The following is a 27,976-nucleotide window of genomic DNA, read 5'->3' on the forward strand; positions in this document are numbered from 1 at the left end:
TCCACGTCCTCTTCTGCATCTGACTTGAATTTCTGGTAGTTCTCTGTCGATATACTGCTGCAACCATTTCTGAGTTTTTTGAACCATTTTTGAATTCAGCAAAATTTTTCTAGTGTGTAATATTATGATATTGTTTGATAATTTCCACATTCTGTTGGATCACCTTTCTGTGGATTGGGCACAAATATGGATCTCTTCCAGTCAGTTGGCCAGGTAGCTCCTTCCAAATTTCTTGGCATGAAAAAGTGAACAGCTCCATTGCTGCATCCATTTGTTGAAACATCTCGATGGGTATTCTGTTATTTCCTGGAGCTTTGTTTTTCGCCAATGCCTTCAGTGCAGCTTGGACTTCTTCCTTCAGTACCAGCAGCTCCTGATCATATGCTACTCCTAAATTGGTGGAATGTTAACCAAATCTTTCTGGTACAGTGACTCTATGTATTCCTTCCATCTTCTTTTGATGCCTCCTGCATTGTTCAATAATTTGCCCACAGAATCATACAGTATTGCAACCTGAGGCTTGAATTTTTTCTTCAGTTCTTTCAGCTTGAGAAATGTTACATATGATCTTCCCGTTTGGTTTTCTAACTCCAGGTCTTTGTTCGTTTCATTATAATACTTTGTCTTCTTGACCTACCCTTTGGAATCTTCTGTTTAGCTCTTTTATTTCATAATTTCTTCTATTCACTTTAGCTACTCTCCTTTCAAGAGCAAGTTTCAATGTTTCTTCTGACATCCCTTTTGGTTTTCTTCTTCTGTCTTTTTTAATGACCTTCAGCTTTCTTCATTTATAACATTCTTGATGTCATCCCACAACTCATCTGGTCCTTGGTCACTGGTGTTCATTGAGTTGAATCTGTTCTTCAGATGGTCTCTAAATTCAGGTGGGATATAATCAAGGTCATATTTTGGCTCTTGTGGACTTGTTTTAATTTTCTCCAGCTTCAACTTGGACTTGCCTATGAGCAACTGATGGTCTGTTCCACAGTCAGCTCCCGGCCCTATTTTGACTGAGGATACTGACCTTTCCTGTGTATTCCATCTGGCAAGATCCGTGTGTATAGTTGGTGAAAAAAAAGTTATTTGCAATGAATATATCATTGTTGTTGTTGTTATGTGCTATCAAGTCGGACCTGACTCATAGCGACCCCTCCTCGGGTTGCCGAGGCAGTATCACTATGGAAGTAGATTGCCCAACATTCTTTCCAAGGAGTGGCTTTAGTCTTGCAAAATTCTATCATACACTCTCTGGTATCATTACCATCACCAAGGCCGTATTTTCCAGCTACCAATCCTTCTTTGTTTCCAACTTTCATATTCTAAAAAAAAACCCACTCACTGCTGTTGAGTCAGATCCAACTCATAGTGACCCCTCCTTGGGTTTCTGAAGTGGTATCACTACGGAAGTAGACTGCCTAGATTGCCCAACCTTCCTTCCGAGGGGTGGCTGGTGGGTTTGAACCAGACTTCTGATTAGCAGTCAAATGCCTTAGGCACTATACCACCAGAGTTCCCTAATCATCAATAATTATCAATGCATCTTAATTGCATATTTCAATGTCAACCTGAAGAAGTTGGTAAAAATCTTCAATTTCTTCATCTTTGGCTTTGGTGGTTGGTGTGTAAATTTGAGTATCAGTAGTACTGACTGGTCTCCTTGTAGGTGTATGGACCTTACCCTACCACTGACAGCACTGTACTTCAAGATAGATCTTCAAATGTTCTTTTTGACAATGAATGTGAAACCATTCCTCTTCAATTTGCCATTCCCAGAGTAGTAGACCATATGATTGTCTAATTCAAAAGGGCAATGCAGAACCACACTCAAACGAGCGGTGGTATAAACAGCAATGCAGAACCACACTCAAACGGGTGGCGGTATAAACAGCAATGCAGAACCAGCCTTCTTCCTTCCCACAGGGCTCGTCAGTCCTTGTAACGCTATTTATTGAATGGTCTTTGATTCCCCTACTTGTTTCACCCCCTTTCAACCAAACTCATTGCCGTTGAGTTGGATCCGACTCATAGTGACCCCTCCTTGGGTTTCTGAGGCAGCAACACTATGGAAGTAGATGGCCCAACCTTCCTTCCAAGGAGTGGCTGGATCTTTGGCATGTGCTATATATGTCTCATATCCACACTTGAAAACTCTAAATGATCTATTCTATTCTGTTAATCTCTATTCCTAGACTTCTTCTATACTGATGCTTTACCATTACTTTAAGCTTTAGTGAGACCAGTCTCTTTTCTATACTCTAGTTTTCCAACAGTTTTTCAGCCACCATTGTATATTTATTTTATTTCCAATAATTTTAGAATCATTTTGCCAAATTAAAAAAAATCTGTTGGAATTTCATAATCAGATTTAAATTGGAGATTAATTTTTGAGCTAATTTGTATATTTTTCGTTAGCTCTATTATATACATGGACTTTTTTATAGCACATTCAAATACATACTGCCAGACTTGTATATGGTCATGAGCGTGTGCCCTTTGCGCAGACATACCTGACAATTCAGCGTGTCTAACTATGAATGTGTATTTCTAAAATGCTGAGCTTTTCAGCTGAGAACAAGATGCTGTTCCGTTTCCTCTGATCTGTGCTTGGGTCTAAGTTTTACAGTTCTCCAGGCACGTTCTAATTTGTAGACGTTTCACGTCCGGGGTTGTGACCCATCCGGGACTTTTCTCCTACTGTATTTTCTAATCGATTACTATCAGAATAAAAAAACACCTTACTGTTTTATGACTATTAATTTTGTAATCTCCATGTCTCTTAAATTCAGATTTATTATAAATAGAATGATAACTTAAAAATCCAACAAGGCAGAATAGGTGTTTAGTTACGACCCTGTCTGGTCAATGGCTAGCCTAAGATGTGCCACGTTCTCCTCTGCGGGCTCCTTTCATACAGCTTGTGCAACAGATGCCAACAATGATCACCGTGGTACCTGAAGGTGAACTCCCAGGGACTTGTCATATATGGCCTTTAAGCAGGTGGCATTGACATTGACATCGTCTTCTCCTGAGGTATCGTACAGAACAACAAGTGGAATGTCAGCTTTGTCGAGTATTTCCACCGCAAAGATTTTTCCACAAGTTAAAGATTCAACCACCTTCACTAAATCAGGATCATCACTTAGAACTTCCAATCCTGAAAAATATTGAGTATTTTAATTTCTACTTAATTAGAGAAATCATTTTAAGATGGGCAAACTGATTTATCTGTTTTGGCTATTTATAAGACAATAAGGAATCTACTACAGAATTCCTCAATTTTAAATGGAAGCTTTGACAATCTTGTTCATGTCTTTTAAAAAATATTATAACATGAATGCTTTTTGGAATGACTGCACCAAAGCAAGCAATCCTAAAACCAGAAGAAAAGCTGATGAATCATCAGAAATTCTTCCCTAGGGAACACAGCTTTTGCTCCATAAATGCACGTACATCATGAAAACAAGGGACCGGTAAGAACAAAAAGCCACCAATCACTACCTGCAACTCCTCATTTGTCTTTTTCTTCCTAAAATCCTACCCTTGACTTTTTTTTTTTTCATTTTCCAGTATCAACAATTGTATTTTTCTTATAAAATGAAAACACATTTACTAGAAATTGAGATAAACACTGTTCCCTTTCTTTCCTTTTTTAAAAGCACGTGATGACCCTAGGATATCAAAGAAGATTCTGACTGATCAAAGAAAGAGTAAATGTTGAACTTCATACAAATGTTAAGTGAATTTTACTGTGATTCAAACACTAATTAAAATTCTTTGAAAATTACAATTCTAAGTATCGTACAACAGTAACTCTAAGTTAATTATTAAACTGATTAAAACTAGCCCATCATTTCCCCAGTGGTCCTAACAGGACTAGTTCTCTATTTTTGCCCTTTAAATTCACAAGCTAAAATTCACAGACTCTTTGTAAGCTACCCTCTTCCTGCTCTCCAGACACACAACTTTGTGGCTTTTCTCAAACCTGTCATTGAGACTTCTAAATCCTGTCCTGTGCTTGGTATGTTCATTTCAAAACCAACTCCCATGAGTTCCTTAAAGGCTTACAAGTTTACTTGAGATTTATCTCAAATCCAGCTCCTCCAACAAAAGGACTCATCCTTACTCAGGAGTTATTCCTCCACAGGGCTACTTTTCACAAAGGACTTATGGTCACTTGCTTAGTTGAGCTCAAGCTCTCCTGGCTCTATCGGTAGCGTGACCACTCCATCTGGTATGCCTACAATGTCACTCTCACACACGTGCACTCCGCTACACTTCCTGAAGCAGGAGAGAACAGAGCAGCGAAACTGCGACTCTGGCAGAAACCGCCCACGAGCGCAGCTGGGTTGGAGTGTGACTCGTGAGCTGTGAGCGTTGCCACAGATCCCACATCAGCAGAAGCAGCTGAGAACCACCTCATGACTTAAGCCAGCCTAGTGTCACGACACAGGGCCTCTGCCAGTTACAACAAAGAAAAACTTTAGGATGATCAACAGGACCACATTTCTGTAACGATCACATTTTATAAAGATCACATTCAACATACATTTATTCATAACCTTCAAGAAATAATATTAAACTACTTGGAGATACCTAATCCATGTTAGTACTTAACCATCCAAAAGTACAATGTTAATGCCATATCCAGAGGGAGAGAGCTCTACAAGGGTCCCTCTTACCTGCCAGCCTGCACTTGGTGGCTTGGAAGGGAAGTGAACAGAACTTGGGACTCAGTTTGTACGCTTTGTTCTTTTTAATATTTTCACTAAAACCATAGTCGACATAGCACACCTACGGATGAACAAAGAACCATGAGAAAAACAAATGGTGCAAACTTTCAAAGACAGTTTTTTATGGTTCTTCTTTATGAAAATCCATTTGATACATTTAATTGGCTCCATTTTACCCCATCATAAGCATTTTAAAGTGTGAACACTGCTTTTTCCCCAAGCATGGGGGCAACACACACTAAGCTGCCTGGAAAATTCCCAGAGAGGTGACGCCTAGATTACCTCAGAAAAGACAGACTGGGGCTGGGTCCAAGGAAACCAGGACCCCTGACTTCTGGGGCCCACTCCTCTCCTGTACCCTCTTGCCCTGGGTACCCTCTGACAGAGTCAGACTGCACTTAACTGATGCCTTGTGAATGCCAGTTTCTCATCAGCACACCTGTCTGGCTCTGCCAGCCCTGACCGCCTCACCTCCATCAGTGTCATGCCCACACCACTTTATTCTTCCTTGGCTTCCCGTCTCCAACCATCCTTGGTCAGGCAGCAGTATTCGTTTCTAGAAGAGGCATCACCCTGTGTGTTTATCAGATTCTGAATCTCCCAAGCACCATGTGTGCTTCATGAGGCCAAGACACTTCCTGCTGATGATGACACTGATGTCATGGTGGACAACACAGAGCTCTTCCCCGACGATGATGTCATTCATGGTGGACAACATGAAACTCTTCCCTGACACTGATGTCATTCATGGTGGACAACATGGAACTCTTCCCCGACGATGATGTCATTCATGGTGGACAACATGGAACTCTTCCCCGACACTGATGTCATTCATGGTGGACAACATGGAACTCTTCCCTGACACTGATGTCATTCATGGTGGACAGCATGGAACTCTTCTCTGATGTTGATGTCATTCATGGTGGACAACATGGAACTCTTCTCTGATGTTGATGTCATAGTGGACAGCGTGGAACTCTTCCCTAATACTGATGTCATGGTGGACGACATGCAACTCTTCCCTGACATGGATGTCATCCATGATGGACAACATGGAGCTCTTCCCTGCAGAAGCAGGTGCTTCTATGAGGGGGTGGTGGTGGTAGAGAAGCCAGGCTAGGCCTTCATCCAGCTCAGCAAAAGGACCTAACGTGCTGGACAGAGCTCTGGGTTTGCAGAAACCTGTGTGACTCCTCCTCGCCATCAGCACAGATCCGTGAGTCTGGATTTTATTTTTAGAGTATTTGCAAGTCCTTCTGTTGAAACGGGCTACGTGTAAAAAGTAAAATCTAGAAACATTAAGCTGTGGGTTTACAATGATGACTAGGAATCTGTAGGGGAGGGTGAAGGCCTGGCGCATGTCTCTAATTGAAGCAGATGACAGTTATTTAAGAACCACCGCCACCAGTGGGTTCCCAATGTACAGGGTGAGACGTGACTAACAGGTATCAAGTGACACAGAGGGTTCCCGATGTACAGGGTGAGACGTGACTAACAGGTATCAAGTGACACAGAGGCAGGTCCTCTTCCACCTTCTACATGAAAGTAAAGTTGACGGGCAGCTCCTAGTACCAAGGGTGTGGCACTAAACAAGCTGAACACAACCCATTGTGCAGAAAATAAGGATACAAGGAGAGCCAGCGAGGCCACCAACTGCCTTTGTGAGTGGAGTGTTAGTCTAGAAAGAAGGCTCCTTTGACAAGAGGGTCTGTGAGGCCGTAAACCTGTATCAGCAAAGACCTTCCCTTCTGTCCACATGGCGACTCAATGCTTCCATAGGGCCGGATCCCTGACAGGGTCCTCACGCCCGGCAGCCAGCCATTTAGATGACACAGGCCCATCTCTCCATCCCAAATCAGCACCTGTTCTTACAGCCTCAGGCTTCGGGAGGCTTCTGTTTCCCTGAATGCTGCCCCCACCTACAACTTGGATTCCACTCTTCCCAAACACAGAGTAGAGATCCGTGCTCTGATAAAGGATGTGATATGCGGAATCATGACTGTGAGAACTCAGAATGTATCCTCAGCACACAAAGACCAAAGAAACCTGCTCCCAGATCCCCAAGGCTCTGCCACGTTTGCAGCTTCTTTCTGTAGCCCCCCCTTCTCCTTCCTTTCCTTCCTCTTCATCACTACATCACATACGTGTTGTTGTTACGTGCCATCGAGTCGGCCCCGACTCATAGCTACCCCTCCTTGGGTTTCCGAGGCAGTATCACTACGGAAGTAGATTGCCCAACCTTCCTTCCAAGGAGTGGCTGGTGGATTTGGACCACCAGCCTTCTGGTTAGCAGTCAAGTGCCTTAGGTGCTATGCTACCAGAGCTCCTCACATACGTGTTAGGTAGCTAAAACGCTTGCACATGTTTGACTCTCATCACCTTGCCATGTGTCCTAGGCTCTGTGAGGACTCAGTACACTTCTCTCACTAAGGCCCTGGGATCATAAGAAGCTGGCTTACAGTGCTGGCAGCCGGCCCCAGTCCATTCCTGGCTCTCTGGCGCCATCGAGTGGCCAGAGGTCTCACAGCACCATCTGAGTAATACCCAGTCGACATGCCTGGGATACAGGTCTGGGTCAAGTTAACAGTATGGGGGGAGTGACCACATGCTCGTGAGGGACCGTTTCCAGTCTCTCGTACTTGCCGAGGATCTGACAAGTAGAAAGCACTAGAGAAACGTGACCACTGCTAAGAGGCTGGGGTTTCTCCAAACAAAGGCAATCTGTCAGCTTCATGGGTTATTTCAAGTTCAAAGCCAGAACTAAGACAGCTACCGCTGTCTTACAAGCTTAGTAAGGTACAGGGCGCTGAGCCATCTTTGAATTGGTGATAACCACTGTGCAGCTTTCAGCAACAGTGACAGAGCCACCTGTCCCCTTGTGTGAGCGAAACACGTCCTTTTTCTAGCTTCCACGACACCACCCACTTGGCTTTCCTTCTTCTTTGGCCATTCCTGCAGTCTTCTTTGCTCCTCTTATGGGACCTCTTCTCCATCTGTACTCTTTTCCAAGATGAACTTCTCTAGTCCAATGATTTTAAATAGCACCTGTATGCTGATCCTGTCGGCCTGATGTATCTGCAGTCCTGGCTTTTCCCTGAGCTCCAATTCATCCACACTGAACCAGTATGCAGTGTTCTCAAACCTAATGGGTCCTACAAAATTCCTGATTCTCTCCCATACCTGTTCTCAATTTCCTAATCCCAACAGCCCACGGCTCAAGCCCACCTCCAGCGGCCACTTCAAGTCGTCTCTTTTGCTTACCGCCCCCCATCCAATGCATATCCTGAGTCTGCTCCCACTAGCCCCATCTCCACCACTGGCACCCTAATTCAGGCTGCGAGGTAGCTGGCATACTTCCCTTCTTCACCCCACTATGGCCCATTCGCCACACAGCTGCTAGACTGTGGACACGACACTGCCCTGCCCACTCCTTCCTTCAAGGTGTTTCCCATCACGTTGCCCTGGTTATGTCACACTTGTCGATAATCTGTCTCCTCCCACTAGCATGTAAGAGTCTTGAGAACAAGGACCTGTCTGTCTCGTCTTCTGCCCTAGAACAGTGAGAAAGGAAAAGTACAGTGCTTTTCCCATCAAGAGGGGTGGAAATGAGATAAACTCGGGTACACATTTTCCTTTGAGGGAGGGCAGACAACTTCGTCAAGACACCTTCTCAGGCAAAATTCTCCATATAGCAGCCACCCCTCTGCCATGAAAGAGTTAACAGGAAAGATTCAGAAGGCAAGCTCATTATTCAAAAAACAAAAATTCCAAATAAACACACAGCTTTCACCAAGAAAGGAAGAAGAGATACATTAAAGAGCAGACAGAGCCTGGGTGAACCTCCTCTGAGTGTCATGTGGGGACCCCAAAACCCTCAGGCCCACTGACCTCAGGAGACTTGCCTGGCCACCAAGAGCTCTGGTTCTCACTCTCTGTACTGGAGAAAGAGGCCTTGCAGAGGCAGTGGCTGGACATGGTCAAGTACGGAAGCCTGAGAGTCGGCTGAGGGGAGACAAAGCCAAAAAAGCCCTCTGACCTTTTGAAGAGGGCTGAGAGGGCAACATCCGACAGCAGCTCTAGAGAAAGTCCCAAGTCTTATTCAGGTCTCTCCTCAGCTGGCCTCAGAAGAGCAAACGTCGTCTCTGGTCCACACTGCGTCCCTTGCCCCGAAGCACTGACCGTGGTGAGAAGCCCATGGAGCTCTGGGCAGTATTTTGTACCCACCAGGAAAGGGAAGAACTGCCTGATCCTGTTTAGATTGGGGCGTACAGGAACTCCTACGGAGAAGAATTCTTTTCCCCCTAAAACTCTGGGATGATATGACTGACTATCACCGAGTTAAAAGCTGATAGGGCCCATCATCTTATTAAAAAAAAAAAAAAAAAAAGCTCACTGCCATTGAGTCAATTCCAACTCACAGCAACTCCATTGGGTTTCCAAGGCTGTCAATCTTTACGGAAGCAGACCGCCTGGTCTTTCTTCTGTAGAGAGGCTGATGGGCTCAAATCACCGACCCTTTGATTAGCAGCCAAACGCCTTAACCACTGCACCACCAGAGCTCCTTCCATCTCACACAACTATTATCTTTTCTACTTGTGGAGAAATGAGGAGTTAGAAGCATCGTTTGCATTTCAAACACCGTATGGCACTGGCCTGGCTCAGGCCGTGATGGAGGAAGCAGTGCTTGCCTTGATCTTGTTGTCTTCTGCTGAGACGATCTGTGCACGCAACCAAGCATCCTCCTCGGCATTTACCGCCAGCAACTGCCCCACGTGCACGACCTGGACAGGGGCCCCCTTAGGGCTCTTACTGTAGTACTCCTTCATTTCCTCTTCCATCAGCTCCTGGGCGGCAGAGTAATCTTCACCCACATACCTGAATTGTTCAGGGAAGAGAACACAAATGAAAGAACCCATAGGGGAAGACTACAGGCATTCGTTGATGCAACTTCATTTTCCCTACCACCGTCTTCGGCCAAAGACTCGCTTACATAATGGGAGGAATATACATATTCAGTAACATTTATATCTCGATCAAGTAAGTAAAACAAGACTGAGGTCCCACACACGACGCCACAGAGCAAATGTCCCACAGTGAAACCAACAACCAGAGGGTGTGACAGAGCAGTCATGGAAGACAGTCTTTGGGGAGTAGCAGGCTGAGGCTCAAGGGCAAAAGGATGATGGCAGACAAGGAAGCAGCAGGAGGGGCCGGAGAGGCTCGGACTCAGGTTTCTGGCTGAGGCTGCTGGGAATCTCGGAGACCACTGAGAAGAGAATCGAGAGATAGTTTGGTCCTAAGGCTGCATATGCAGAAGGCTCAAAAGTAATGAGATTCCTCTAGAGACAAACAGAGCCTTTAAACACACGCAAGCCAGCCGCGGCCAACTCCCCTAACTTACGGTACAAAGGTCGACAACTTACAACAGAATGTCAGGTTCTGACACCCGTAGAAGACGTCACTGACATTCTAGTCTGATGCCTCTGACGCTGCACCTGCTTTCTGAGAAATGGTTTTCAGCCCCACCCTACTGCCTCCCGAAACGTTCTACAACTGACAACTGCAGTCACCTGGTTCCAGCCCACACTTTCCACCATAACAGGCTGCTGGTTCCCTGCCCTTTGATCCTCAGAGACAATCCCATCAAGTGCCTCCCTCCCGGATATAAGACTGCAGATCAAGCTTGGGGCTGCTTCGGCCGTACCTGTGACAGCACCAGATCACTGCATAGGGAGACAGAGGAGGGGGGCATAGCACTGGGTTTGGCTTTGCTCTGGTTTTTACCTGGGACCCCAAGTGGTCCTACACAGCTTTGAGAAACTATTTAAGAGTATTTTCTTGTAATCTTGGTAACTACCAGCAGGCCAAAAGATGCCACAGTCAAGCAATTCTACTTGTTACTCAAAAATAAATCGCTTTAAAAAGTCCTTCACAAAAGGATAGAACGCCTCTGACTATTTGAAAACCAACTGCAATTCACTCCAGAAACAGCTGGAGAGCCCATCATATGCTACGCTTTAACGCAAGGGCCCTTACAATGTTAAGGCCCTGCTTGGGGTGCAGCCGGACTCTTGGCTCTGAAGTCTCCTAGGAGGCCTGCAACTCTGCCCAAGTGCCCATCTCCTGGGACCTGCCTGCACATTCTCTCGCAAGTGCTGCCACAGCCCTGGGAGCTCAGCTGGAGGAGGCTGGGCTGCAGCCGACATCTGGCAGTTGGCCTAGCACGGGCTCCGGCCAGGGAGGAGCGGGTGAGGAGCAGCCTGGGGTCAGCAGGCAGCTTCTGGTCCCCACAGCAACAAGCAGAGAAGGAGGGCTACTCAGCTTGGGTGGGGGTGGGCAGGAGGACACCATAGTTGGTGTGACAACAGTGGCAAGTGGCAAGAATGAGGTCATACGCTGTCCCTAGATTATCTGAGCTGGGGGCAGAGAATGTGTGGGCTACCCAGCAATGCTCCAAAGTTTTACGAAGTTAGTTTTCGAGACCAGAGCTGCAGGTGCAGCCACAACACCTCTCAGGTCCCTTCATGGTCCTTCATCTGCAGCCACAGCACAGCGTCCAGACCACACGGCCTGCCTGGGTGAACGTGTAGGAGCAGTCACGGGGGAGCTGCCAAGTCTTTGGAGGAAGAGCCACCTGGGGCCAACCTAGCAGCAGGCATTAGCCACCATGCTCGCTGGCTGCCAGCTACCCTGTTGATCATGTTGAATGCTGACTGTAGATTCAAATTCACACTGGAAAAAGGACTCTAAATATCTCAAGAGTCAGGACTTTACTGAGCCCTGGTGGTGGAGAGGTTAAGTGGTCGCAGTCTGAACCCACCAGCCACTCCACGGGAGAAAGATGCGACAGTCTGCTTCTGTAAAGACTACAGCCTTAGAAACCCAACAGGGCGGTTCTATTCTGCTCTATAGAGTTGCTATGAGTCAAATAGACTCTCCAACAATGGGTTTTGGGATCTTATTACCCAGGAATAGACTGGATCCCCCACTGAAGTCCTAGAACTGGTCCAGATTCCTGCCAGCCCTTGGTAAGAACATCAGAAATCCCATGACCAATCCAGCCCAGTGCTTGGTCTCTGACAATGGCAATGGATACCGAAGAACACTGCTGAGGGGGTAGACTGTGGCGTAGTGCCTGAGCCATCTGACTGCTAACCAGAAGGCTGGCAGTTCAAACCCCCAGCCACCCCTCAGAAGGAAGATTAGGCAATCTGCTTCCATAGTGATACCGCCTTGGAAACCCAAGGAAGGGTCCCTATGAGTCAGACTCGACTCGACGGCATTGAGTTGGTTTTTTTTTTGTTGTTGTTGTTATAATGTCCCATGGTAAAAGCTAGTAATGTGCCTCTCAACACCCTTCCCTTACTACAATGTATTAGTGAACCAGAATGGGACCTATCATGGACTGAATCGTGTCTTCCCAAAAAATATGTCAACTAGGCTAGGACATCATTCCCAGTGGTTTGGCAGTTATATACTGGTGTAATCATCCTCTGTGATGTGATTGGCTGTGATCAGCCAATCAGCTATAAGGGGATTAGGGTGAGGTGCAACATCCTTACTCCAGTCACAGCCCTGATCCAACATAAGAGGAGTTTCCCTGGACTGTGGTCTGCATCACCTTTTATCTTAGAAGAGATCAAAAGAGACAGAGATGAGCAGAGAAGGAGGGGGCTTCAGTACCACTAAGAAAGAGCAGAGTGTGCCCTTTGGACCCAGGGTCCCTGTGCTGGGAACCTCCTAGACCCAGAGAACACTGATGCCAAGACACATGGCAGTCTCCCAGAACACCTGGCCCACAGATGTTGAAAGGAGGTGAGGACCTCCCCCAGAGCCAACAGAGAGAAGAAGCTCTTTTCTTAGGGCTGGCACCCTGACTGTAGACTCCTAAACGGTAAGTCAGTAACTTTGTTTGTTAAAGCCATCCACTTGTGGGATTTGTTATATTAGCACTAGAGAATCAAGACAGAAGTTGGTGCTGGGAGTAGGGTGTTGCTCTGACAGATACCTAAAATGTGGATGCAGTTTTGGAATTGGGTAATGAGTAGAGGCTGGAAGAGTTTCCAGTTGCCTAACAGTAAAAGCCTTGATTGCCTTGAAGGAACTATTGGAGGAATTATAGACATCAAAATCAATTCTGGTGAGAGTTCACAAGGAAGTGGAAAGAGCTGTAACACCCAGGTGGTGCAGAGGAAACAGGCAAGGGATGGCCTGGGATGCAGAAAGACAGCTGAGTGGTCAGGCAGGAGGCTTCCTGATGGAGTAGGGTACCTCCACGCACTTATCAGTAGAGCTAAAGAGCTTTGTAACACCTGCTGGAGCAGGGTACAGGCCAGGTTGCCCAGGAGGCCCTACGGGCTGAGGGGCCAAGAAACCAGGTAGCAGAAGCTGAAGAGACAAGGGACAGGAAGCAGTGCTGCCATCTCAGAAGACAGGGCCACAACCTCCAGGGCCTGAAAAGGTGGAAACTGGCCTGCTGGGTCTCAAAGGGTGGGAGTCAGGGCCTCCTAGGCTTCAAAATCAGATCTTCACCAACTCAGTTCAGAATGTGGAGCGGCTCTTGGCAGACGCCAGGGGATGGGTCCAGATGCACTGCCCAGAGCTGACGATGTGGTGATGCTGAGCCCAAGGGCCAGAAGAACAGGTCTGCTGGGGCTGACGGCCTGGGGAAGCCACTCAGTGGGACTAGGAGAACGGACCACCCGAAGGTAAGGGAGCAGAGTTGCTGTCCCAGTGGGCCTAGAAGACAGAGCTAAGGCCCAGGGCTGAGGGGCCTCCACCCAGGATCCAGAGAGCGTGGCCAACACCCAGGGGCTGGAGAGCAGGGCACTGCCTGGATGGTCTCAGAGAACAGAGGATTATTTTCAAGCCTTGAGAGCTAATATCAATCGCTCTGCTGGCTTTGAGACTTGTCTGAGGCACGTTATCCCTTCTTTCCCTCAATTTCTTCCATTTGTGATGGAAATGTCTGCCTTGTACCTGTTCCACCATGGTACTTTGAAAGAAGAAAACTCACATTTTAGATTTCACAGATGAAGAGGAATTTTGCCCCAGGATGGAATTTGGACTTGGAGTTTAAGACTTTTCAGATGATATGATGGGGTGAATATGTTTTGCATGTTGCAAGGACATGGATTTTTAGGGGCCAAAGGATAGAATGTCATGGATTGAATTGTGCCCCCCAAAAATACATGTCAGCTTGGCTGGGCCAACAATTCTCAGTGGTTTGGCAATTATGTAACAATGTAATCTGGCTGTTATATACTGATATAATCATCACCCATAATGTGATCTCATGTGATCAGCCAATCACAGTTGTAAGGTGATCAGGGTGTGGCGCAACACCCTTATTCAGGTCACACCCTGATCCAATGTAAGGGGAGTTTTCGGGGTGTGGCCTGCATCACCTTTTATCTTAACAAGAGATTAAAGCAGAGGGAAGTGAACAGAGGAATGAACTCAGGAATGAACTCAGAAATACCACAAAAGAAGAGCCAGGAGCAGAGTGTGTCCTTTGGATCCAGGGTCCCTGTGCTGAGAACCTCCTAGACCAGAGGGAAAACTGATGCCAAGACACATGAAGATCTCCAAGGGATGCCAGGCCCACAGATGTTGAAAAGTGACAAGGACCTTCTCCCACAGCTGACAGAAAAAAAGCCTTCCCCTAGATCTGGTACCCTGAATTTGGACTTCCAGCGTCCTGACCTGAGAGATAATGAACCTGTTTGTTAAAGCCTCCGCTTGTGGTATTTCTGTTCTGGCAGCACTAGGTATTGAAGACAGGACTCCTAAGGTTCAGCCACCTTTCTATCTTCAGACCAGACCACATCACAGGAGAAAAGCTTCAGACATTTACTACCTACATAAAAAACAAGCCCTCTCTCTAAAACCTCCATACGTTCTTCTAGTTCCAGTTCCAAGATACTGTGTTCACTCCATTATCCACTCAAATGGACAAGCATTAACACTTTTGATCTATCCTTTCTGTGAAGACTTCTGAGTGTTTTTTGTGGTCTTTTTTGGGCACGCCCAGCTCAGCTATGAGTCTCGGAGGGGAGACACCCCAGATAATAGGGATGTTTTGGTTGAAGGAACCTGCATTGGGTCCTGCTTCAGCCTTTGACAGACTGTCCAGTTGCAGCCACACCCTGGGGAGGTGCTTCCAGAGACACAACTCCACAGGTTCCCATTCTTTTTCTGAGTGGGAAATTGCAAATGACAGTCATTTAGACATACTTCCTATTTTTTTTCAAAAGCCCACATCAAGCACCTGTAGCTGAACTGTCTTCGGTAATCCCAGTTATCATTAGCCACTTCAGCAATGACTCCTCCTCTCGGGAAACGAAATCAAAGACTCAGTAACCAGACCACCTCTGGGTCCAAGGACTAATCTCATGTATATACTAGGAAGGCAGTACTTTGCTATGCTGACTTCTAGGAAACGTTAAACAGATTAAATAGTATTATCTAGTGTGTCAGGGACCTGCTTTATCTATAGACCGGATATCTGCTTTTGCTGTATATATACTTATGTTCCACAAGATGTCTGTTCGGGCAACATTCAACCACATATACGTCTGCAGTACCAACTCCCATAAAGCTATTAAAAATTCAAGGTCCATACAACAGCTCTAACAACAAATGGGTGCTGCTTGGTAACACACATCAAGACATTATCATTATTATTATTTTTCTATTAGTACATTAAAATGCTTCAATGTATCTAGAAGCGTTTAATGTTTTTCATACATAACAGTACTCTCTACACTAAGACAAACACCTCCCTAACTGATGTTAGAAATGAACTATATTTAACTGTTGCGACTTATGTATAAATTCAAATTAAAGACAGGCTAGTATATAACGTGGTGTTCACGCAACGTCTGAATCATAAGGTCCTATTTCACAGAACGGATCGTGAACGAGAAACGTATGTTAAGTGATTCTGTATCATTAGCATCATGCTTTTTGACACAGATTGTTTCCAAGTCCACACCCTTTCATCATTCCAATTTTCAAAAATGTCAGTAAACACTTTTCTCCCAAGAACAGTTGTACCTTTGAACACTTAGTAAATACTGAGAATATGTATCTCATATTTGACTATAACCAATCTGAGGAACTAAGAACGTATCTGTCAGCTCCCGGCACTCACAATGACAACAGTGAAGTGACATCTATGCACCAGAGTCCTAAAGAATTAGAAAACAGAACTTGCCTGATAACCACTTCGTTTGTGTTGCTCAGTTCAACCACCAGTACAGATGGGGAAGCCTCGGTCGGAACAACTAAAAGAGGGACGGTTACATCCTCCATGATGACGTCAGCACTTTCAGCCATGTTTTCCTCTATCTGCAAATACTCCTGCTCAACCATACACTTGATATCGTAGTCCCCCTGGGCCTGCACGGCATCACTGAGGGCTTTGTCAGCGGGCAGGGGGAGTTTAGCGTAGAGAATGGCCTTCTGAGGGTTGCCAGAGATGTAGTCTATGGTGCATACATCAGACAGCGAGGCAAGATTTTTCAAGGCATCCTCAGGGAACTTCACTTTGTATGTGTCCTCAAACGCTTTGGGGAGTGCGCTGGCCCAAAGCCCACTTGTGTATTTCTCCAGCAGCTCTGCGACTTTCTCTTTAAAGTCTCCTGGCGTGGCCGCCGGGCGTTCTGCTAACACTGGCATCTGCTTTGGAGCAGGTGGCGAGGATGGAGGTGCCTTCTTGTCGTCCACTTCACTTCTCAAAAGCTCTGTTCTCTTAGCTGGATAAAGAAGTAAATCTTGACCACCGCCACATGGTTTCTCCACCTAAAATTTTTAAGCAGAGTAAGCAAAGGACAGGTCAATGGCAACCTTAAAACACATCAATGCATTTTAAATTTGAGGGTAACACTGTTTTCAAATTAATCAAGAGAATGAGAAAGGATCAATTTTACTATTTTTCAGTGGAACTCTTCTCAGTTCCTAAGATTTGAATGCACTGCCTTCCCGAGGAGAGCACATCATGAGCCACACTTCGGAAATAAGCAGGGTCTTAACTTCATTTGTGAGGCACCCACCCTTCAATAACCCTAAGAAATCACAGGCACTGCTGCCTATATGCTGCGAATTTCACTTCCTCTCTCTGCCATGTCTAAAACAATAGACTACAAAGAAAAAGATACCAGGACAGTAAGGAATAAGCCAATAGGAAGCAAGGACATATTTAGGTATGTCTCTCTTCTTCCTGTGATACCCTCAGTTTTCCACACTGAGGGAAAAGAGCTCCAGAGTTCACGTATGTATTTTTACAACCACAGCATAAGCTAATCTGAAAGTGCTGCATCTTCAGTGAGCAACAATAAAACAACGCCCGGCATTTGGATATCATCCAGTTTCTAATTAAACTTGTGTAGCATTCCTGACGGGCACAGCTTGATGGCACCTCTTTCTATAAAGAAAAACTGACGTGTGTCACCATTTCCCCCAAGTTCTAAGCCTTCCTAGTATTAGACCAGGGTCGGCTGCTCACCACCTGTTTTTGCGTGGTCCGTGAGTTAAGAATGATTTTTATATTTTAAACAGTTGAAAGAATATCAAGAGGAAGATAATATTTCATGACATGTGAAAAGCACATGACATTCAGTGCCTATAAATGAAGTTTTCTTAGCACACAGCCCTGTTTGCTTGTTACGCAGCATCCGTGGTTGCTTCTGTGTGGCAGTGGCAGTCGGGCACTTGCAATAGACAGGAAGTATGGTATTCTCACTGTTCTCGGCCCACAAAGCCTAACGTGCTCACTGCTTGGCCACTTACAGAAGAAATCTTTTGATCCCATACACATCACTACATTGAACAGGCACAGCCTCCTATAATGTTCCTATTTTGCCAGAGCCTATCTAGCTATTCCTTAGCTGCAATTTAAGCCGTTAGGAGGGTCTTCCAGACACCAGGGTAATAAATAATACAGATTAACAAGCAGCCACTTGCCAATAGAAGCACAAGATATTGAAGTATGCTGGGTGGGAGGCTCATTAGTGAAGAACACCAAGTTCATTTATTTTACTCTCTATATGATGCTTAGGAGGGAGCTCTGGTAGCACAGTGGCTAAGGCATTTGACTGCTAACAAGAAGGCTGGCAGTTCAAACCCACCAGCCACTCCTTGGAAGGAAGATGGGGCAATCTACTTTCGTAGTGATACTGCCTCAGAAACCCAAGGAGGAATCACTATGACTCGGGTCCGACTCAACAGCACATAACAACAACAAAAACAACATCATGCTTAGGAAGAGACAATATAAATGTGTGTGTATAAGAAGAAGGAGTTCTGGTGGCACAGTACCCAAAGCATTTGACTGCTAACCCGAAGGCTGGCGGTTCAAACCCACCAGTCACTCCACGGAAGGAAGATAAGGCAATCTACCTCTGTAAAGATTTACCACCTTGGAAACCCAATGGGGGTCACTATGAATCAGAATCAACTTGATGGCTGTGAGTTTGGTTTGGTATGTGTAAGAAAGAAGATATTATCTTATTTCCGGGGAAGAGCTTTAATAAAAAGACATAGTTAATTTGACATTAAAATAGATGGATATTTTAGTCTAACTATGAATTTTGGATGATACGTAAGAGATGAATAGAATATACCCACCCACTACCACTGAGTTGATTCCGACTTATAGCAACCCTACAGGACAGAATACAACTGCCCCATAGGGCTTCCAAGACTGGAAATCTTTGTTTTCATTTTTTTAATTTTTATTGTGATTTGGGTGAAAGTTTACAGAGCAAATTCACTTTCCACACAGCAGCTCACATTCACTGTCTCATGACACTGACTGCAATTTCCCACAAAGCAACAGCCCTTTCCACTTCCTCCCCACAGTTACCTCTTCCCTGCGTCCTTCCCTCCCATGCACTCCCACCCCCCTGAGCTGTCTCCCTGTGCATACACAGCCCTTCTATTCTCCCATGACTGATCTCTCCAAGGAGTTTATCTATGTAATGTAAATGTTTAACTCATATGCCTGTGTTTTGTTTGGCGGGAAGCCACAGGAGTGGGTTCAATTCCTGACCTGAAGGGCAGCTAGGGGCCACAGTCTCAGGGGTTCCACCAGGCTCTATCAGACCAGCAAAACTGGTCCTTTTATACTATGCAATGCTAAAGAATAATGTAGAATCTGCAAAACACCGCATAACGTGGATGAACTTGGAGGACATTATGCTGAGCGAAATAAGTCAGTCACAAAAGGACAAATATTGTATTAGTCCGTTATTGTAAAAGTTAAGGAAAGGTTTATATATTGGAGGACATTTTCTTTGTTGGTTACCAGGGGTGGGAGGGGAGGGGAGGGAATGCTGTTAGATAGATAGAGATAAATATTGATTTGGGTGAAGAGAAGGGCAATGTACCAAATGTGAGTGACCAATATGGCAGCATTGAGGATGAGAAAGACATAGAGAGTTACATGGGCAGTACAGACAACAAATATGAACCCCTTTGCATATACAGTACTGAGTTGTCAGTGAAAGCAAACACGGGTATAGGGACGGATAGATGAGTGAACAAGCTAAACAATTAGGTATGTCTAAATGGAGAGTGTATCCAAGATCATATATAGGGTTGGCAGACAATGGGCCTATAAGTTCATGTGAATGATCAGAATTCCCAGGTGTATAGTAGAGCTGACAAGGGGCAAGGTTATGGTCATTACTTGGTCACAGCCAGCTACCCAGAGGGACCGAGTAGTTGATCCTGCAGGCTTGGGACCATAGTCGCAGGGGACATCAAGCTCAATTGGCATAACATACTATACAAAACATTGTTCCACCTACTACTTTGGCGAGTAGCGACTGGGACCTTAAAAGCTAGGAAGCTGCCATCTAGATGCAACAGCAGGTCTCTCCTCGTCAAGAAGAAAGAAAACTAAAATTAATGGAAACAATCAGTCCTAGCGACTGGTACACCATCCGATCTGCAACCTATACAACTATGAGACCAGAAGAACTAGATGGTGCCCAGCTACCACTGCCATCCACTTGGAAGGGATGTAGGAGATCCTGCATAAAGAGGGAGAACAATGTGGTACAAAACTCAAAATCATTTGGAGGCAAAAAAAAAAAAAAAAAAAAAAGAAGAAGAAGGTGGGGACCAGGTTTGCTGGTCCAATAGAGCCTGGTGTAACCACTGAGACTATGGCCCTGAGCTGCCCTTCAGGTCTGGAATTGAACCCACAACTGTGGTTTCCAGCCAAACAAAGTACAGGCATGTGAGTTAAACATTTACCTCAAGTAGACACACGCCCTGGAGTCTGAACATCATGGGAGAAGGAAGGGCTGCTTATGCACAGGGAGATAGCTCAGGGTGCAGAAGAGTATGAAGGGATGGACACTGGGAGGAGGTAACTATGGGGAGGAAGTGGGAGGGGAGCTCCTGCATTGTAAATTTTGGTCAATGACATGAGACAAAGTATATGTGAACTGCTGTATGAAAAGTGAATTTACTCTGTAAATCTTCACCCAAATCCTAATTAAAAAAAAAAAAAAAAAAGGGCCTTTTTTTTTTTTTTTTTTAATGATTTTGAGTTTTGTTCCACATTGTTCTCCCACTCTATCCAGGATCTCCTACATAGATCCTGCTCCAAGTGGTTGACAGTGGTAGCCAGGCACCGCCTAGTTCTTCTGGTCTCATCGTCATATAGGCTGAGGATCTCATGGCATACCAGTTGCTTGGACTAATTGTTTCCACGTATCTTTGGTTTTCTTCATTCTTCTTTGCTCTGGATGAGGAGAAACCCATCATTAAGACTGCAAATCTTTATGGAAGCAAACTGCCTCCTCTTTCTTCCACAGAACAGCAATTGGGTTTGAACTGCCAACCTTTTGGTTAGCAGTTGAATGCTTTAACCATTACACAATCAAAGTTCATATTTGTATCTGTAAGTGCAAGGTTACACTAGGTTTTCCTCCTCACATTCTTCTGCTAAAGTGTGCTTGACTGAGAAAAGAACTGGGGAAAAAAATCCATGCTTGAAAAACCCAAAGCATCAATGGAAGTAGATGTAATGCAGTCTGTGTGGCAGCTGCGGGCTCCTTGTCATCCAGAGCGTACTGCTGGTAGCACCTGGTGACACTCTAAAACCCCACTGATGTGGAGTGGATTCTCATTCAAAGCAACCCCCACTGGGTTCCCAAGGTGGTAAATCTTCACAGACATAGATTGCCTCACCTGCCTTCCACAGAGAGGCTGGTGGGTTTGAACCACCAACCTTCTGGTTAGCAGTCAGATGCTGTAGGCACTGCACCACCCGAGCTCCCTGTGACACTCTAAAGGGAATATTAAATGATTTTTCCAATTCATAAGGAGCTCTGGTGGTGAAGTGGTTAAGGCATCTGGCTGCTAACCAGAAGGCTGGCAGTTCAAACCCACCAGTTGCTCTGCAGAAGATGAGGCAATCTACTTCCGTAAAGATTTACAGCCTCGGAAACCCTGTGGATCACTATGAATTGGAATTGACTCGATGGCAGTGGTTTGTTTTGGGTTCCCAATTTATAGCCCTTATTTTGAGCCACAGAGACACCAACAAATATTTGGACGCATCTTATTCTGCTCTTGATGATTAATCCATTTCTCTAGAGCCCTGTGTTCTAACTGCCAATCCTCACTTAATAACATACAAAAATACAGACTGAGAGTCCAGAGGTAGTTTGCAAAACATACTTGTGGAGTAAATGGAAAAAGAAAACAGAGCTCTGTGTAATGATCCCTTGTCATTTAGAATCCACAGTAACAAAATTCTAGATCAGATGTGGCAGTCCACACACCCATGGCTGGCCGAGTAAGCAGGGCCCATCTCAAACCCCTTACAGTTGTCACTTACCAACCTCTTCTCAACCGTCATGATATTCAGCACATCTTCCCTGCAGCAGGCTGCAGAGGCTCATTTCAGGGGAGGACAGTCAGACCGTTTTTCTTGCTCTTTTTAATTTGTTGTTGAGAATATGCATAGCAGAACAAACACCAATTCAACGGTTTCCACACGTACAACTCAGCGACACTGATTACATCATTCCAGTTACGCAACTATTGCAACCCTGCTGTCCTGAATCCCTCTTCCACTGACGTAAACTCGCTGTCCCTGAAGGTTCTTAAGTTGTCACTCTGGTCCCAGACAGACAGTTCTTCAGAGGGCATAATGCAGATGCTTTTCACTAGTTCAGCTAAACTACTGTTTGGTCTTAAGAAGACTCCAGGGGATATTTTTGGTTCAAGTTTTAAAGATTATCTCAGGGTAATAGTTTCAGGGGCTCATCCAGCCCCCAGGGCTATAGGAAGTCTGGAGCCTGTGAGAATTAGAAGTTCTCTTCTGCATTTTCCCCCTTTTGATCAGGATTTTTCTATAGTATCTTTGATCAAAATGTTCAATGATAGCTGGGCACCATCCAGTTCACGGCAAAGGAGGGGCAGTTGTTCACGGAGGCAATTAGCCACCTTCCATATCCTCCTCCTATTCCTGAGTCTCTTTCTTCCTCTGTTGTTGCAGGTGAATACAAACCTGCTGGCATGCTTTCAACAGCCATTTGTAAGCTTCTGACACCCCAGCACTACCCAACAACTAAGAAACAGAAGAGAAGCACTGAACGCTTTATTTGACCAATAAACGGGATGTCCCATAAAACCATGAACCTAGACTCCAAACCAAGGAGCCAAAGCCCATGAGGTTTTTGGCTGTACATAATTATCCTCAGCAGTTATTTTATTTTTTGTTATTGCTGTAAATGTATCTATCACACACATTTTGCTAGTTCAACTTTTTACAAATGTACAACTTACTAATATCAATTATAATAATTCAGTATGCAACCCTACCCTCAATGAATGAGATTTTTTCCAACACTGTTAACCACCCTCTTCCTCTCTCCTGCCTCTGGAACCACTAACAAACTTTGTTCTCTATACATTTGCCTTTTCTTGTCTTTTTATGTAAGTGAGGTCATATAATAATTGTCCTTTGGTGAATGACTTATTTCACTCAGCATAATGTCTCCAAGCTCCATCCACACTGTGGCCCATATCAAGACTTTGTTTCTTCTACTGAGCAAGCATTTAAGTCAAGCTGTGCTGGTCAACCTATAAAGTGAATTTTTGATCAATAAATCTGAGTTCATCCAAAATCCAGACAACAGCCAAACAATCATCTGAGCTAGAAGGCATATTATTTAATTAATTATCACAATTAAAGTTAAGACAGTTTCCTGAACCCCCAGAAATATACAAACTTACCTATGGGAGTGACAGAATTGCCGTCACCTCCTCTGATACTAACAGCTGTATTCAAGCAATTCAGCATTTTTAAAAGTCAGGCATTATAGTACCACCAATCACTTCTGATGAGTAAGAAAATGGCCCATAGAAATACAGATGGGCATTAGCATCTTTTTGTAAAGGCTATAACTATGGTTCTTGTGCTGTTACCAGGCCTTTCTCCTCACTCACCAAGGACGACGTCCTATACTTAAGGCCTGCTCTGCCTCCCGTCTTCAGCTTCCCCCTGCTGCTGCAGGTCTTGGAGTCCACTGGCGGGAATTTTTCTTGGTTCAATGCATCTAGGCCTGTGTGGCTCAAAAACATGTTTTTGTTGTCTGAGAGATCCAAAAGATTAAGAACTACAGAGTCCAAGCGTTCTTCTGCCTGTATCGAAATGCCATGCAGCACTTAAGAGTGAAGAGGCTGGAAGCACAGAGCTGACTGGAGCCTTCACGGAGGGGAAATTTCAGAGCTGCTATTTGGTCCCTGAAACTGATGCTGCCCATGCTGATATTAGATGGAAATCCCTGCAAGTGATTTTTATTTCTTTCATAATTTTATTTTTCAATCTTTTTAGTATCAATTGTTTTATTTGATTAGAGAGAGAAGCGCTTTAAAAAAAGAAGCGATACAACCCTGCACTTGGATTTTTTTCTCCCATTACCTGACAAGCCATTACCCAGTTCTTCCTCATCCTAAATTTCAAGCATTGTGTTTGAGATGGTCTAGCTTTACTTGTAATGGTATCAGCCCTGGGTGTATTATCAGTGTTTTTGCTTTTTGGCAAGATGAAAAGCAAGAAGTCAGGTAAGGGGAAGTGCTCCAGCATAACTGTTCAAGGCCAGAGCATACTGGTAAGCTGTTAAAAAATACTCAGTGATTGTCAATGTGGCTGGCTGTTTTCAACATCCAAGCCACAGTGCTTCACTAAGCAAATTCTCATCACCCAATAGTTGATAGTGACTGCATCTCAACAGTTCTATTAAAATGTGAGAGACACAACTTCAAGTAGCCAGGAAAGGGATTTTGTATTTCTGCTTCATGTTCCACCCCCACTGCCTGGACAGAAAATTTAAAGTAGGAAAGAAAACTAAATTCAAGTGCTACAAAAAGTAACAAAATGTTAGTTGTCTTAGCACCTATAATTGAGTAGGAAACCACTTATTCTAGGCAAAGTTAATCAAAAGATAGATACTCTCAGCTATAATCCTAGAAGGACAAATTCTGGTGTTTTATAGACATGTAGCCAGGATGAAAGTTAAAAAATAAATAAATAAATAAAGCCAAAAAGTAACTACACAAATACTAGCAATTATGATGGATTACAGAACTTAAAAAATAACTAGAAACATAATCCATTAAGCAGAACGTGAGAAGTTTACTTTTTGAAAAATTCACTGCAAAGGTGACCTCTCTATCACAGTTTCACAGTGGGTTATATATGTACTGTGATGGGAGACAAGGCTTCAGGTCTAGGCCAGAACTAGATGGTGCCTGCTACCATGACCAACTGCTCTAATCAGGATCATAATAGTAGGTCCTGGACAGAGTGGGAGAAAAATAGACAACAAAATTCAAAATCCTAAAAAAGACCAGACTGATGGAACCCCCGAAACCAGAGCCTTAGATAAGCTTTAAACCTGGAACTGAACCAGCTTCAGGAGACCCCCATTCGGACAAGCATATAAAGTGAACAGAGCAGCCACGAAGGATGCACCCCTCAGAACAATCACCCACACGGGACCAAAAGGCAGCGTTTGCCCAAAACCAGAGTTCCGAAGGCAGGAAGGGGCAGGACAGACGGATGAATGGAAACGGGGAACCCAGGGAGGAAGCGGGAAGAGCGTTGTCACACTGATGGGATTGCAAGTAATGTCACAAAACAAAACGTGTATAAATTGTTCAACAGGACACTCATGTGCTCTGTAAACTTTCACCCAAACCATAACAAAATGTTTGGTTTTTTTTTTAAAAAAAAAGACATTTAGCCCCTACCACCAAAAAAAAAAAGGCTCTAAGCTCCCTGAGGACACACTATAAATTTCAGAATTGTCTATGGATTTAAAAAAAATAAAAGAACCATGTGCATTCATGAAAGGCTAAACACTGAAGCTTCAAAGAGAGGAGTCCGGTGAAAGCATCCTTCAAAGTCCCTCAAAAATAGGTAACTCTGAGGGGATGTCAGTAAGCTACACCCACCCCATGAGAAAACTATTCCCCTTACAGATGCAAAGCCCACATTCCACAGACACGGAAGCTAATACCCTACGAACAGCAAAGGTTTCTGGCTAAAAAGGGAGAGCAACGGGCCTGTTTCTAGAGTTTCAGATTGCTTCTTGTTCTCCCACCTCACACACTGTGTATTTTATAAAACTTATCACAATGTTTTCATGTGTGTCCCTCACTAGACTCTAAGTATATTAGTCACCTGTGGTCTCAGCAAAGGCAGGGACTGGCACATGAAGGTACATAGTCAATGATGTATGAAAAAGAGGATGGACAGGTGGATGGGTAGGTGGATAGGTGAGTGGGTGGGTAGATGGGTGAGTAGGTGGGTGGATGGATGGGTGGGCAGATGGGTGAGGAGTAGGTGGGTGGATAGATGGATGGGTGGGTGGGTGGACAAGTAAGTGTGTGGGTGGACAGATGGGTGGGAAGATAGGTGAGTGAGTGGGTGGGTGGGTAATTCTTGCCCAGAAGTGGGATGGGACTCAAGCCAGTGATAGTAGCCTAGAGGAAGAAGTACTTATAAAAAAATACATGTTGTCATTAGGCCAGTTGCTTATAAAGAGGGAGTGGCCTACATTTTGCCCAATAGGTTTGGGGGCCAAAATATATATATTTATGTTTGAAAATAAAATAAAAGGCCTTTTTCAAAAGCCACATAATTTTCATGTATATTTAACTCTACAAGGTTACAAGCACCAAGAAGCTACTAACACTAACATTGAAAACAGTTACATTCTTATGTTCTATGTAAATAAAACTATAACGAAACATCTAAACGTGAGCTGCTCTGGTGTTAAGCACCTAGCTAGCTGTCTATCTTTGGCTGAACTCGACCCGTCGCATTATTATAATAAGAGACTCCTGGATAGGAAGAGCTGTGGAAACTAAGTCAACTCATACCTTCATTCTTCCTCCACAGATAGTTTGTAAGCATTTAAAGTGTGACCCCTATTATTAACTATTTTTTTAAATAAAAATAAATGTACTCCATAAATATGCAGCGAAAAGAGTGGCTTGACTAAAATTTATTCAACTTACAGTCTTTTAAAATGATTACGAATAAGCATATAAAAGTTGAGGTTAATAGAAAAAGTCCTTATTACTAGCAAGTGCAAGTTATTAAAGTGGAAAAGCCGTCAGTGTCTGTCAGTAGCATCCAATACAAACGGAACGTGTACTATCACATATTAAATGCATTTTAAAAATAATTAAAAGCAAAACAAGTAACAAAGCAATGAAAACACACGGGGCCTGTACTTCTACACATAACCACCAGCATTTGTTCATCTTAGGGACACAATGCATGTAAAGTGCTCATGTTCCCTGGACACAGGGCGGTAAGACTGACAGTGATGCAAAACCTGAGGGCAGGCGGGCGGGAAAGAGGAGGAGGGAGGGAGGAGGAGGCCATACCGTGCAAACATGAGGCCAGTGCTCAAACTGCTGCAGGACTCCTCGGTTCAGTTCTTCTTTGTACAGCTCCTTGTAGAAGTGCGGGAGCTTAGACATCCAGATGCCATTGCTGTGCTTGTTCAGGATTTCCTTTATGCGATTTTGAACCTCGTCCATTTTGTAAGTGCAGGAGGCAGGAGATGTGGCATTTGGTTTTTCAACAGTCTGATTTAAATTATCTTTAAATTTTTAAAAATCAAAGAATTAACCAAAATGCATAACAGTATTTTAGATTATTCCCATCACCTACTACTTGACTGACTTTGGACTCTGCTGTTCGGTAGGCTCGTGGGAGTCAGGGGCCTCGGAGGGAGCAGAGCCAGGCAGAGCAGCTCCAGGAAACCTCACTCTAAGGTTTAACCTCCTTAACTAGCAGGGTCAACAGTCACCCCAGAAGGAAACTAGCCTGTTTATTTTGCAAGGGTGCTTCATAGTTGACTTTAAATGGCAGGATGACTCGCTATGAAAAGAATAATGAAATTTATTTTACCAACCATTTTCTACATGCAACTAAGAAAACTTAATTTTTAGACAGTGTTGGGATATAGTCCACAAAGCATAAGAACAATGTTTAACAGGAAGACAGAAGAGCATTTTCTAGAAGATAAAAAATTATCCCTGCTTTAAGAGAGAATCAATTTTCTAACAGAATAATTCACTAATACACAGAAGTCCAAAATTGTTCCACTTCTAATGACCATCCATTTATTAACACAGACAGAATGCTTGGGCCCCACAGATAATCGTTAACAGTATTCATTGAGTATTTATCATGTCTCATACATTTACTTTCTGTTTCACGGCTGAGGTAACGTGCTAAGAGAACAGAGAAATCTGAGTGTTCCTGATAACCGCCAGCTCTGGCATTTTAAGAACTAGGAAACCCATTCTACACCTCTTCTCAACATCACTGGGCTGTAAGATCAGAATATATCAAATACCACACCTACAAGCAAACTACAGTCATGTTTTACTCACGCAGTATTTCTGCTGGGATTTAATGATTTTTTATTTTACTTTTTCATTGGCTAGTGGAGACAGAGGCTGTTTGGGGATGCTGGCCTTAGGGGATGTGAGGACACCAAAGGCTGAGCTGGTCCTCAGGGTGCCTGGATGCTGACTCAGCTTTCTCACCACACGGCAGAACCTGGGTTCCTGCTAAGACGTGTCTGACTCAGCCAAAGAAGGGTCTTGGATGTTCATATCCATTTCCAGTTAAGGGCATAGCTTTTTTTTGTTTGTTTGTTTTAAGTTCTTGCCAAATAATATAAAAGGCCTGA

General features: G+C 44.3%; 1 protein-coding gene across 1 annotated transcript in view; it reads right to left on the reverse strand.

Annotated features, from left to right (window-relative positions):
* Positions 1-27,976, reverse strand: part of TDRD7 (tudor domain containing 7) — a 65,725-nt gene that overhangs the window by 19,929 nt on the left and 17,820 nt on the right. Inside the window, exons 5-9 of the mRNA XM_007946989.1 lie at positions 26,658-26,875; positions 15,949-16,535; positions 9,419-9,605; positions 4,680-4,791; positions 2,952-3,154 (exon numbers count right to left, since the gene is read on the reverse strand). Of these exons, the coding sequence (XP_007945180.1) occupies positions 2,952-3,154; positions 4,680-4,791; positions 9,419-9,605; positions 15,949-16,535; positions 26,658-26,875 (1,307 nt within the window). The remainder of the gene's footprint in view (positions 1-2,951; positions 3,155-4,679; positions 4,792-9,418; positions 9,606-15,948; positions 16,536-26,657; positions 26,876-27,976) is intronic.

Source organism: Orycteropus afer, unplaced genomic scaffold, assembly GCF_000298275.1.
Source record: "Orycteropus afer afer isolate SDZICR_OR568_19922 unplaced genomic scaffold, OryAfe1.0 scaffold00174, whole genome shotgun sequence".
Classification (NCBI taxonomy): Eukaryota; Metazoa; Chordata; class Mammalia; order Tubulidentata; family Orycteropodidae; genus Orycteropus; species Orycteropus afer.